The following is a 14455-nucleotide window of genomic DNA, read 5'->3' on the forward strand; positions in this document are numbered from 1 at the left end:
TGCTGAATTGCATTTAAAGCCGCTGAATTGCAACTTTTCTTACAAATTTATAAAATTCTAAAGAAAAACTTAAAATTTATTTAGAAAAATTTTTGCTGAATTGCATTTCAAGCAGCTGAATTGCTACTTTTCTTACAAATATATAAAATTCTAAAGAAAAATGAAAAATTTATTAGAAACGTTTTGCTGAATTGCATTTCAAGCAGCTGAATTGCAATTTTTCTTAAAAATAAATAAAATTCTAAAGAAAAACTTAAAATTTATTACAAAAAGTTTTGCTGAATTGCATTTCAAGCAGCTGAATTGCATTTTTTCTTAAAAATTTATAAAATTCTAAAGAAAAACAGAAAATTTATTAGAAAAAGTTTTGCTGAATTGCATTTCAAGCCGATGAATTGCAATTTTTCTTAAAAATTTATAAAATTCTTAAGAAAAGCTGAAAATTTATTAAAAAGATTTTTGCTGAATTGCATGTCAAGTAGCTGAATTGCATTTTTTTCTTTAAAATAAATAAAATTCTAAAGAAAAACTTAAAATTTATTTAGAAAAAGTTTTGCTGAATTGTATTTAACGCCGCTGAATTGCAATTTTTCTTAAAAATTTATAAAATTCTAAAGAAAAAATAAAAATATATTAGAAAAAGTTCTGCTGAATTGCCTTTCAAGCAGCTGAATTGCAATTTTTCTTAAGAATTTATAAAATTGGAAACAAAAACTTAAGTTTTATTTGAAAAATGTTCTGCTGAATTGCCTAAGCAGCTGAATTGCAATTTTTATTCAAAATTTTTAAATTTTTAAACAAAAACTTAAATTTTATTTAAAAAAGTTTTGCTGAATTGTCTTTTAAGCAGCTGAATTGTATTTTTTATTCAAAATTTATAAAATTCTAAACAAAAACTTAAGTTTTGCAAGAAAAAGTTTTGCTGAATCGCATTTCAAGCAGCTGAATTGAAATATTTATACAAAATTTATAAAAAATAGTTTAAAATTTGAAAATTTACTTAAAAAATCTTGCTAATAAATTTATATATAATGTGTATTAAATTTGAGAAATTGTTATAAAAAGTTTTGCTGAATTGCATTTCAAGCAGCTGAATTACAATTTTAGTTCAATATGTATATAAACATTAACAAAATCTAACATTTTCTTAAAAAAGTTTTGCTGAATTGCATTTTAAGCAGCTGAATTGTATTTTTTTATTAAAAATTTAAAAAATTCTAAACAAAAACTTAAGTTTTGCAAGAAAAAGTTTTGCTGAATTGCAAAAATTTAAAGAATTTTTCATTTTCTTAACAATTAATTAATCTTAATTTAACTTTCTCTACGCCAATTAGCTACTAATACCTATCAATTACTAATACGTTAAACATTAATTTAACCCCCTAACCTTGTTAAGCATTTGCAGCAGCATTAAGATTGATTAGTTGTCACAATTGAGATTTTTACAAAAATTTAATATAACAACTTATAGAGTCAAGTCAATAAACTAGATTTAGTTTTTTTTTTTGGTTTCTTTTGCTTTCAATACCAATTGTTTTGCTTTAAAATCCACGGAAGAATTCAGTTTAAGTTGGTCACAACATTTAAATGTTGTCTGTTTTCAAATGTATTGAAAGAAAACGCTTTAAAATGAAGAGGAAAAAAATGAGGAACAAAATAAAAATCGAATGGTCAACTAAGATTTACGATGTTTTCAATTTTTATGACACCTATGACTTTGAAATTAAATAAAGTAAAAAATAGGCGAGAAAAAGAGGTAGTCATAGTTGTTTGGAAAGAATAGCAAGTAAAATAAGTGTAAAGTTTACCTAAAGCTTAAGCTAATGGTTAGTTTTAAGATTTGTTAAGTTTAAGTGAAGGGATCTAATACTTTTTAGAGCGTTAAATTAACATTAATTATTGATTTATGTTAACGAGGAAGCCATCTTACTGCTTCATTCGTTACCTGTTAGTTCCTTCTATTTACATTTGCCAAAAATGTCATGTTAATGTCTGTTGCTTATGTCTTCAATGTTTACATTTCTATAATCTTATAACATTGCTATCTTAAAGGTTTGTTTCCTTAGTCTTTATTGTTTACATTTCTTTCTGCCGTGTGCCGTAGTGTGTGTGTGTTTGTTTGTTTCATATGTATTGTTTATTTACATTTCTTTATTATTGACAGGATGCTATATTAAGGTTTGTTTCTTAAGTCTTAGTTGTTTACATTTCACTAGACAGATCTCTCTCTCGCTCTCTATATTTGTGTTTTCATTTTAAGTGTTATTGTTTTATGGTGAATGAAAGAAATGCATATTAATATGGGGTTTTAGCAAATTTATTGCTTCTTAGTGATTTTTATTAGAAAAAAGTTAAAATTTTTAAAGTTTTTACTTACTAAAACATGTAAAATAATATTTATATCAACAAAATATCTGATTTACAGTTAAAATTAATAAATATAAAGTAATTTAAAGTTAAATTTTATAAACTTAATTTTTTACCAAATTTTAATAGAAAAATATAGTCTGGTCTATAGTAAAGTCTATAGTCTAGTCAATAGTCTAATTTGTAGTCTAGTTCATAGTGTAATCTGCAATCCAGTCTGTAGTTTACTCTGTAGTCTAGTCTCTAGTCTAGTCTGTAGTCTAGTCTAGTCTGTAGTCTAGTCTGCAGTCTAGTCTGTAGTATAGTCTATAGTCTGGTCTATAGTATAGTCTAGTATATAGTCTAATCTGTAATCTAGTCTGTAGTCTAGTCTATAGTATAGTCTATAGTATAATCTGTAATGTAGTCTATAGAATAGTCTAGTCTATAATCTAGTCTGTAATCTAGTTCATAGTATAATCTAGTCCATAGTCTTATCTGTTATCTGTCTAGTCTATAGTCTAATCTGTAATCTGGTCTGTAGTCTAGTATGTAGTATAGTCTATAGTCTAATCTGTAATCTAGTTTGTAGTCTAGTCTGCAGTCTAGTTTGTAGTCTAGTCTATAGTCTGGTCTGTAGTATAGTCTTTAGTCTAGTCTGTAGTCTAATCTGTAATCTAGTATGTAGTCTAGCCTATAGTATAGTCTATAGTGTAATCTGTAATCTAGTCTGTAGTCTAGTCTATAGTATCTGTCTGTACTCTAGTCTATAATATAGTCTATAGTTTAGTCTGTAGTCTAGTCTAGTCTGTAGTCTAGTCATTAGTCTAGTCTGTAATCTATTCTGTAGTCGAGTCTATACTTCGGTTTATAGTCTAATCTGTAATCTAGTCTGTAGTCTAGTCTATAGTCTAATCTGTAATCTAGTCTGAGGTCTAGTCTGTAGTCTATAGTACAGTCTAGTCTATCGTATAATATGTAATCTAGTCTGTAGTCTAGTCTGTAGTCTAGTCTGTAGTCTAGTCTGTAGTCTAGTCTGTAGTCTAGTCTGTAGTCTAGTCTGTAGTCTAGTCTGTAGTCTAGTCTGTAGTCTAGTCTGTAGTCTAGTCTGTAGTCTAGTCTGTAGTCTAGTCTGTAGTCTAGTCTGTAGTCTAGTCTGTAGTCTAGTCTGTAGTCTAGTCTGTAGTCTAGTCTGTAGTCTAATCTGTAGTCTAGTCTGTAGTATAGTCTGTAGTCTAGTCTGTAGTCTAGTCTGTAGTCTAGTCTGTAGTCTAGTCTGTAGTCTAGTCTGTAGTCTAGTCTGTAGTCCTTTCTGTAGTCTAGTCTATAGTCTAGTCTGTAGTCTAGTCTGTAGTCTAGTCTGTAGTCTAGTCTGTAGTCTAGTGTGTAGTCTAGTCTGTAGTCTAGTCTGTAGTCTGGTCTATAGCCTATAGTCTCATCTATAGTGTAGTCTGATCTGTAACCTAGTCCGCAGTCTAGTCTGTATTCTAGTCTAGAGTCTTTTATATAGTATAGTCTATAGTCTAGTTTAAAGTCTAGTATATGGTCTAGTATATAGTCTAGTCTAAAGTCTAGCCCATAGTCTAGACTGTAGTCCTGCCTATAATCTTTATTCTACTATATAGTCTAGTATACAGTCTATAGTTTTTTTTTATAAAGACTGCAATCTAGTCTGTAGTCAGGTCTATAGTCTAGCCTATAGTCTTACCTACAGTATTGTCTATAGTATAGTACAGTCTATATCTAATAAAACTCCCAATAACGTTTTGTTTAATATCAGTTTTGTCAAAAATTTAGCGCAACTTTTTTCCCAAAATTACATTTAATTTATATATAAAATTATTCATTCATATTGTCTTGCATCTTTTGACATCTTTTTAATGACAAACTTTGTTTTTGCGAGGAGAGAAATGTAAACAATAAAGACTTAAGAAACAAACTTTAAAATGGCTTCATTGATACTAAAACGAAATTTCAATAGAAAAGACTTTAGAAACAAACTTTGTTTTCGGAAATAAAGTAATGTAAACTATAAAGACTTAAGAAACAAACTTTAAAATGGCATCCTTGTTCGTAAAAGGAAATTTTAATAGAAAAGTCTTGAGAAACAAACTTTGTTTTTGTGATTAGAGAATATAAAGACCTAAGAAACAAACTTTAAAATGGCCTTCCTGTTAGTAAAAGGAAATTTTAATAGAAAAGACTTTAGAAACAAACTTTGTTTTTGTGATTAGAGAATATAAACAATAAAGACTTAAGAAACAAACTTTAAAATGGCGTCCTTGTTAGTAAAAGGAAATTTCAATAGAAAAGACTTTAGAAACAAACTTTGTTTTTGTGATGAGAGAAATGTAAACAATAAAGACTTAAGAAACAAACTTTAAAATGGCTTCATTGTTACTAAAACGAAATTTCAATAGAAAAGACTTTAAAAACAAACTTTGTTTTCGGAAATAAAGTAATGTAAACAATAAAGACTTAAGAAACAAACTTTAAAATGGCCTCCTTGTTCGTAAAATGAAATTTTAATAGAAAAGTCTTGAGAAACAAACTTTGTTTTTGTGATTAGAGAATATAAAGACCTAAGAAACAAACTTTAAAATGGCCTTCCTGTTAGTAAAAGGAAATTTCAATAGAAAAGACTTTAGAAACAAACTTTGTTTTTGTGATTAGAGAATATAAACAATAAAGACTTAAGAAACAAACTTTAAAATGGCTTCCTTGTTGATAAAAGGAAATTTCAATAGAAAAGAGTTTAGAAACAAACTTTGTTTTTGCGAGGAGAGAAATGTAAACAATAAAGACTTAAGAAACAAACTTTAAAATGGCTTACTTCTTAATAAAAGGAAATTCTAATAGAAAAGACTTTAGAAACAAACTTTGTTTTCGGGAATAAAGAAATGTAAACATAAAAAACTTAACGTCCTTGTTATTAAAAGAAAATAAAAATAAAAAAATTTAATAAAAGACAAATAAATACAAAAAATAATAGTTAATATCTTACAAAAAAAAACAAAACATTGACAATGATTTTGATGAAAAAAAAAAACAACTAACAGAAATATAAACTTAATGAGCTAATACCAGTCATGATGATCTTTTGATACCAAGAAATAAAAACTAATTGAAGATGGTCAGCTATAGTTAAACCACTACTAAATACAAACACAACAAAAACTACCTTTCTAAATGTCTTAAAAAAAACAAATGAATAACATACACAACAAAAAAGCAATTGATCAATATTGTTTATTTATTAATAACATGATAATCATCATCATCATCATAAACAGACAACATTACAAACATAATGACGATGAGTTTTATTATATTTTTTTTTTTTTTTTAATTTTAACATCATTATTATGAAATTGCATTCATACAGAGGTGCTAAACAATTGTTTAATAGTGCTGTTGTCTTATCATATTTTTGGATTGATTAAGTGTTGAATAACCGATTATATATTCATATACCACACATGCTTACAAACATTTGCAATTTTAATTAAGTTTTATTTCATTTTTTTTTTTTTGAAATACAATAAATGCAGTTTATTAAAATGTTTTTGTTGCCGTTTTTTTATAACATTTGTTTCCGTTTCTTTTGTTATTTGATTTCTGATGTTATTTTTTTTTTTTTTGATTTTTGATTGGAAATAGCAAAACGTTATGTTGTTTTACCAAAAATTTTGTTGACACATTTAAAGGTCAGTTTTTTTTTTTTTTTTTTGAAGAAAAAGAGATTTTTAAATAAAATTGTAATTTGCCATTTAACCTTCAACTTTTTGTTATACTAATATTTATTTATTTATGTGTAACACTTTTAACGTTAAATATTTATTGTTTAAATGTGGCAACAATTTCATTTGTTTAAGCTTATTTTGTTAGTTTTATTTAAATAAAAAACTCAATATTTTTCTTCTAACTAGGTTAGGGTGTGTTTAGTTATAGTTGTTTGCACTTAATAATAAAATATAAATTAACAAATTAAGTAAATAATCGTTTAAATACTTAAACTTAACTTTTATTTATTAAACATTATGATCATTTGTTTAAATCATTATAATCATTATATTTCCCTCAAATAACATAATTTATTTAAAATATTCACAATATTAATTATACAAACTCATGTTCAATTTTATGCCTCTATGATGAACACAACAACAACAAAACCTACAACAACTTCATAATCATCATGATCATAACATTATTTATAACCACTTTGTATTTGTTTTCTTCTTAACATTTATTATTAATACATGTAATCAATAGTTTTTGAACTGCTAACAAATATGAAATGCTTAAAGTTTTTTTTTTATTGTCTAAAATATTAAAATGTTTGGTAATCCATCATGTTTATTCTTTAAAATAAACTGAAATAAATAAATGAAGATTTAAAGTTGAATTTTAATTAAAATGCATTCGATTGAAAACAAATAAATAAAAATATTTCTATTACGCAGCAAGGTCAAATATGAATAGATACTATTGTTCATACATTAGACCATAGACTAGACCATAGACTAGACTATAGACTAGACTACAGACTAGACTATAGACTAGTCTATAGACTAGACTATAGACTAGACTATAGACTAGACTATAGACTAGACTATAGACTAGACTATAGACTAGACTATAGACTAGACTATAGACTAGACTATAGACTAGACTATAGACTAGACTATAGACTAGACTATAGACTAGACTATAGACTAGACTATAGACTAGACTATAGACTAGACTATAGACAGGACTATAGACTAGACTATAGACAGGACTATAGACTAGACTATAGACTAGATTATTTACTAGACTAGACTATAGACTAGACTATTGACTAGACTATAGACTGGACTATAGACTTGACTATAGACTAGACTATGGAGTAGACTATAGACTAGAATATAGAGTAGATTACAGATATGACTATGGACTAGACTATAGACTACACTATAGTCTATAGTTAAATCTATAGTCTATATAGGTCAGTCCATAATCAGAATTGTAGATAATTTTATAGTCCTATTTGCATTGCTATTGAATCTATTGTTAAGATCAGTCTATAGTCTAGAAAACAGTATGTAGTCAAGTTTGTCGTCCAGTCTATATATCAGTCTAGAGTCGTGACCATAAATCAGTCTATAAGCCTGACTTTAAATAAGTCTATAGCTCAGTTTTTCTTGACACTTATTGATATGTATATTTTGTAACTTCTGTTAGTTAAATGTTAACATTTCCCAACCTATTACTAAATGTTAAAGTAACTAATATTATTTCTACACTTTAGTTATTAAACATTTTGTAATTATATTTGTCAAACAACGCCATTAATCAAATATTATTTTATTTTTAAAATTTTATTTGCAGATGTCAATACAACACGACAGTAGTGATAGCAATTAAACGACAGCTGCTAATAGAAGGAAAAATAAAAATTAAAAAAAATAAAGAAAATCTATTTACAAAAATCCTGTTCAAAAAGAATGCAATCAAGCAAGAAATAACGAAAAAAAATGAATAAAATATTAATGATTAAGAAAACGACGCAGACAACTATTTAAAATCAAATTTAAATAGAAACTTAGAAGCAAATGTTGAAAACAAGAAAACAGTTAAATGACAAACATTTAAACACTTAAGTTTAATTAATAACTAAAAAACTAAATTAAGCAAAAAAACATAAATAAAACTAATAAAACACACATTTAGCAACGAACACGATAAATAAAAGAAAAACCAGTAAAATGATGAAATTACAACTAATATTCCTGCTTACGACCAGTTCTATTCTAACACTTAGCTCCACACAAAATGTAAACGTAACTGATCCACCACCAGCAGCACAACCCTTAGTATCTGCCTCTGAGGCTACTCTTCTAACTACTGCTCCACTACTAGAAGAATCCCTACAAAAATATAAACTACAAGAGGAATACAATGAAATCCCATTAGAATCCGAGCCAGAAGCCACAAATATGTCGAAAACAGAAGCGAAAAAACTTAATAAAACCCGCTTTAAAATAGCCAAAGTTTATACCAATTGTACCCGGGATCTATTCGAAATGCGAGTAGAACTTAATCGTCCCTTTCATGGTCTGCTATATGCCAAAGAATTTCCCCATGAATGCCGGGCAAGAGGCACATCAGAAACAAATATTACTTTAAGATTGCCTACGTCAGGTTGTGGTGTTAGAGTGGAACCAAGACATGATGGTTCTATGGAATTATCGGTGCGTATAATGATGCAAATGGAGGAGAAGTTAAGACAAAGTTCGGATATTTTAAAAACCGTAAAGTGTAAATTACCCATTACTGCTATGGGCATGTTGTTAGCGGGTGTGGAGGGGATTAAAAGTAAAAATAATGGTTTGAGGTGAGTAAAACATGAAGAAATTTTAAATTTTGTAAAAAAAAATCAAATTCCCAAAAAGTTTTTTAAAATCCCACAACTTCCCCAGTTGGCGCTATCAACTTTAAATAAATATATTTGTATCAAAATAAAGTTGAAAAAAAACTTTAATAGAAATTTACATATTCCTCAGATTTTTTAGTAAAAACCCTAAAAACCATGAATTCCCAAAATTAACAATAAAAATTACCAAATCTTCCCCATATTTTTGTTCACTTTTTACCTTCGAATAAACAATTTAATTAAAAATTTATTTAAATATTTTAAATCTAATTTGCATAATTATTCATTATATTATTAATTGTATTTTCCCCTTCCTCTTCTTCTTTTTTCTTTAAAGACATGGCCGCATGCAACATGCAAATCTTTATTTAGCAAAAACACCTCTAACAAAACAACAATTTAATGCCGCTGATATGGAAACAACACATTTGCCATCATCATCTTCGTCATCATCCGCACAACAACAACATTTTACTAATGCTCACACATCACAAACACCACGCGTACGAATTTGGTTAGAATTGGGCGGCCCTGATGGCTCCGGTTCAGTTGTTGTAGGTCAAGCAACAACACTAACCGTACGTGCCATTGTTCCTGGTTCTATGGGTGTGCGTATTGTTGATTGTGCAGCATTAGATGGTTTAGGTGAATCGACGCAACAGTTGTTGGATGAGAGAGGTTGTCCTATCGATGAACAGGTGAGTGAGAAGAAATTCAATTTTGGATTTTTTTAAATTTTACTGTAAACCAAAGTCTAAGTTTTAAGACCAGTCTTTAGTCTAGTCTATAGTCTAGTCTATAGTCTAGTCTATAGTCTAGTCTATAATCTAGTCTATAGTCTAGTCTATAGTCTAGTCTATAGTCTAGTCTATAATGTACTCTATAGTCTAGTCTATAGTCTAGTTTATAGTGTAGTCTATAGTCTAGTCTATAGTCTAGTCTATAGTCTAGTCTATAGTGTAGTCTATAGTCTAGTCTATAGTCTAGTCTATAGTCTAGTCTATAGTCTAGTCTATAGTCTAGTCTATAGTCTAGTCTATAGTCTAGTCTATAGTCTAGTCTATAGTCTAGTCTATAGTCTAGTCTATAGTCTAGTCTATAGTCTAGTCTATAGTCTAGTCTATAGTCTAGTCTACAGTCTAGTCTATAGTCTAGGAAAACTTTTTACAAGAAACTTCTCTAAAAGAAAACTTTCTCAAGAAAATTTTCTTTGATAAAACTTTCTTAAGTAACTTTTCTTTGATAAAACTTTCTCTAGAAGTTTTTCTCTAAGAAAACTTTTTCAAGTAACTTTTTTTAGGAAAACTTTTTACAAGGAACTTCTTTAAAAGAAAACTTTCTCAATCAACTTTCTCTAAGAACACTTTCTCAAGAAACTTTTTTATTAGAACTCTTTTCCAAGAAACTACTCTATAAGAAAACTTTCATAAGAAACTTTTCTACAAGAAAACTTTGACAAAAAACTTCTCTAAAAAAACTTTGTAAAGCATCTTTTCTATAAGAAAACTTTGTAAAGCAATTTTTCTATAAGAAGATTCTCTCCAGAAACGTTTATATAGTAAAACTTGGCTAGTTAGTTAGTTAGTTAGTTAGTTAGTTAGTTAGTTAGTTAGTTAGTTAGTTAGTTAGTTAGTTAGTTAGTCAGTTAGTTTGATTGTTAGTTACTTAGTTATGACTTGTATTACATAAACATTGAAAAAATTAAATATGACGTTTGTTTGCATTTGAAAAGGTAAACAAAAAAGACTTAAGACACAAACTTCATAACAAAATGTGCTGCCAATAGGTTCCAGAAAAAAATAAACGCCAAAAATAAAAGAAATGCCAGAAAATGAGTGATTTCTAAAAGAATTCGAAAGAAAACTAAAATTTTAAACAAAATTTAAGAAATTTCCTAAATTTTTGCTTCTTTATTTTGTTTCTCTTTATGGTTTTCCCCCCTCTAATTATATCAACCAGTTGGCAAATTATATTTTGTAGCTTTCTAACACCTAAATTTTTTTCACTATGACTGCAACACACATGTCCACATGCATGTTTGCACATATTTTTATTAGGTCAAACATTTGTGCAAGTTGTTGGGTTGTCTGTCTGCCCGTCTGTCTGTCAGCCAGTCGTTTTTAAAACTGTAACATCTCTTTACCAGGCAACTTTCTCTTCCTTGTGGTTTAAGCGGCAGCAACAACAAAATGCCCCAACCAACAGCACCTGTTCTTTACAACTATTCTTTAATAATACATGAAAATAAATATAGATTGAAATCTTTTGAAAAAAATTTCCATGCTATTCTCTAAGCTGTAGAGTAAATTGTAATGGAAATTATATAGGGAACTTCCGTTTAAAATAAGATTTGTTATTGTTAGAAATGTTATACAAATAGATCACCCATTGTTTATGATTTCTAATGATTTGAATAATGATGTTAAGTTCTATTTTAAAGAAATTATTTTCAAACTTAAATTTTTAGTAAATTAAATTTTTTTAATTCTAAATAACTTTTACTACTACTACTTATTTTCGCCAAATTGCCTGCGGCTTACAATTTGACCCAATTTGTGAAATGGTGAAAAAAATAAACGCAAAAACCGTTAAAATGCTTTGAAATAACTAAAATCTGTTAAATTTAATTATAATTAGTGAAATGATCTATCATTATAGACAAATTATAGCAACAAATAACTTTCATTTTTCATAGTAATCTATACCATTATAAAGAAAACAACAACAACAACAAAAGAAACATTTAGTGGATTTTTTATATAAAAAACAAAGCTTCTTATTATTCTTTTCTTTTAAAATTGTTTTTTTTTTTTCTTTTAAGAATCTTGTTGAAATGTTTTTTTGTTAAATCTTCAGCTAAAAATGATAACCCATAATCAATTATTCTTTAAACAACAGGTTTCTATTTACTACTACTTTTGTATTGTTTTTGTTGCTGCTAAACAGGGGCAATAAGTTTAAACCGTTTGTTTTAATGTTGTCTAAATGCTATGCACTTGTTCTAAATTTCGTTTAACAAATCATAATTATGTTGTTTGTTTAAGGCAACAAAAAGAAAATAGAACAACAAAAAGAAAAAAAAGGTAGTTTTTTTAGAAAAAGTACAAAAAATCATTTCTTTTCTACTTTTTTTTGGCAGAAATTAAACATTTTAATAAAATTTCCTAATATTAATGAAATTTAAAAAAAGTAGTAGAAAAGTACTTTTTAAAAAAAGTAGTTAAAATGCTAAATTTTAAACTTATATGGTAATTAGAGTTAATTTTAACAGATTTTAATTAAATTTTTAGACAATTTTAAAAAAAGTAGTAGAAAAGTACTTTTTAAAAAAAGTAGTAAAAGTGCTAAATTTTAAACTTATATGCCGATCAGAATTAATTTTAACAAATTTTAATGAAAATTTTTTTAAATTTTTAGACAATTTTAAAAATAGTAGTAGAAAAGTACTTTTTTTAAAAAGTAGTAAAAGTGCTAAATTTTAAACTTATATGGCAATTAGAGTTAATTTTAACAAAATTTAATAATATTTCTTAAATTTTTAGACAATTTTAAAAAAAGTAGTAGAAAAGTACTTTTTTCAAAAAGTAGTAAAAATGCTACCTTTTAAACTTATATGTCGATCAGAATTAATTTTAACAAATTTTAATGAAATTTTTTAAATTTTTATACCATTTTAAAAAAAAGTAATAGAAAAGTACTTTTTTTAAAAAGTAGTAAAAATGCAAAATTTTAAACTTATATGTCGATCACAATTAATTTTAACCAATTTTAATGAAATTTTTTAAATTTTTATACCATTTAAAAAAAAGTAGTAGAAAAGTATTTTTTTAAAAAAGTAGTAAAAATGCGAAATTTTAAACTTATATGGCAATTAGAGTTAATTTTAACAAATTTTAATGAAATTTCATAAATTTTTAAACAATTATAAAAAAGTAGTAGAAAAGTACTTTTTGTAAAAAGTAGTAAAAATGCTACCTTTTAAACGTATATGTCAATCAGAATTAATTTTAACAAATTTTAATGAAATTTCTTAAATTTTTATACCATTTTAAAAAAAGTAGTAGAAAGGTACTTTTTGTAAAAAGTAGTAAAAATGCTACCTTTTAAACTTATATGTCGATCAGAATTAATTTAATTTTAGACAATTTTAAAAATAGTAGTAGAAAAGTACTTTTTTAAAAAAGTTGTAAAAGTGCTAAATTTTAAACTTATATGTCGATCAGAATTAATTTTAACAAATTTTAATGAATTTTTTTTTAAATTTTTATACCATTTAAAAAAAAGTAGTAGAAAAGTATTTTTTTAAAAAAGTAGTAAAAATGCGAAATTTTAATCTTATATGGCAATTAGAGTTAATTTTAACAAATTTGAATGAAATTTCATAAATTTTTAAACAATTATAAAAAAAGTAGTAGAAAAGTACTTTTTGTAAAAAGTGTGCAAAAATACAAATTTTTATGTTTTTAAATATGCTACATTAGTTTTAAGGTTATAAAAGTAATTTTTTTTGGAGATTTCCCGAGATTTCCTGAACTTTTTGACAATTTCAAAAAAGTAGTAGAAAAGTACTTTTCTTTAAAAACGAAACAAATATTAAGCAAAAAGTGGCAAATATTTAAAATTATTAGTTTATAATGCAAATTGAGTTAATTTTAACAATATATAATGAGATTTCTTGAACTTTTTGACAATTTTAAAAAAGTAGTAGAAAAGTATTTTTTTACAAAAAAGTAGCAAACATTGAAAATTTTTAGTTTATAATGCAAATTGAGTTTATTTTAACTATAAGTAAGAGATTTCATGAACTTTTGTGACAATTTTAAAAAAGTAGTAGAAAAGTACTTTTTTTTAAAAAGTAGCAAATATTCAAAATTTTTATTTTAAAATGCAAATTGAGTTTAATTTAACTACATGTAAGGGATTTTATGATTTTTTTTACAATTTTAAAAAAGTAGTAGAAAAGTACTTTTTTAAAAAAGTAGCAAATATTCAAAATTTTTAGTTTATAATGCAAATTAAGTTTATTTTAACTGTATGTAAAGGATTTCATGAACTTTTTGACAATTTTAAAAAAGTAGTAGAAAAGTACTTTTTTTACAAAAAGTAGTAAAAATTCAAATTTTTTAGTTTAAAATGCAAATTGTGTTTATTTTAACAATATATAGAGATTTTATGAACTTTTGAAAAATTTAAAAAAAGTAGTAGAAAAAGTACTTTTTTAAAAAAGTAGCATTTAGTCAAAATTTTTAGTTTATAATGCAAATTGAGTTTAGTTTAACTATATGTAATGGATTTCATGAATTTTTAGACAATTTTAAAAAAGTAGTAGAAACTAAATTTTTAGTTTATAAAGCAAATTGAGTTTAATTTAACTATATTTAAGAGATTTCATGAACTTTTTGTCCATTTTTTAAAAGTACAACATTGTTTTAAGTTTTACTTTTAAAATGTTGACAATTTTTCTTAGGTTCATCAACATTAAAAATTTGACATAACCCCGTTTTAAGGGGAAATAATTGTTTATATATTTTTTTTAGCTTAAATTTAAATAAACAGCATCAAACAAATGACATTGTAAGCTATAGTTTTATTTCCGTAAATTTTTTTTCTTAAAACAATTGATAATTAACCATGGCTAAAATGACCTTTTTACAGTTTAAAATGCCTAACGGTTTAGTTTCACTTTCACAA

General features: G+C 25.9%; 1 protein-coding gene across 6 annotated transcripts in view; it reads left to right on the forward strand.

Annotated features, from left to right (window-relative positions):
- LOC111674923 overlaps positions 1–14455 on the forward strand; it is a 38046-nt gene that overhangs the window by 6151 nt on the left and 17440 nt on the right. For all 6 annotated transcript variants that reach the window (XM_046946740.1, XM_046946741.1, XM_046946742.1 and 3 more), the window contains 2 exons: positions 7720–8725; positions 9102–9462. In XM_046946740.1, the coding sequence (XP_046802696.1) occupies positions 8097–8725; positions 9102–9462 (990 nt within the window). In that variant the 5' untranslated portion in view covers positions 7720–8096. The remainder of the gene's footprint in view (positions 1–7719; positions 8726–9101; positions 9463–14455) is intronic.

Source organism: Lucilia cuprina, chromosome 3 (genome assembly GCF_022045245.1).
Source record: "Lucilia cuprina isolate Lc7/37 chromosome 3, ASM2204524v1, whole genome shotgun sequence".
Taxonomy (NCBI): domain Eukaryota; kingdom Metazoa; phylum Arthropoda; class Insecta; order Diptera; family Calliphoridae; genus Lucilia; species Lucilia cuprina.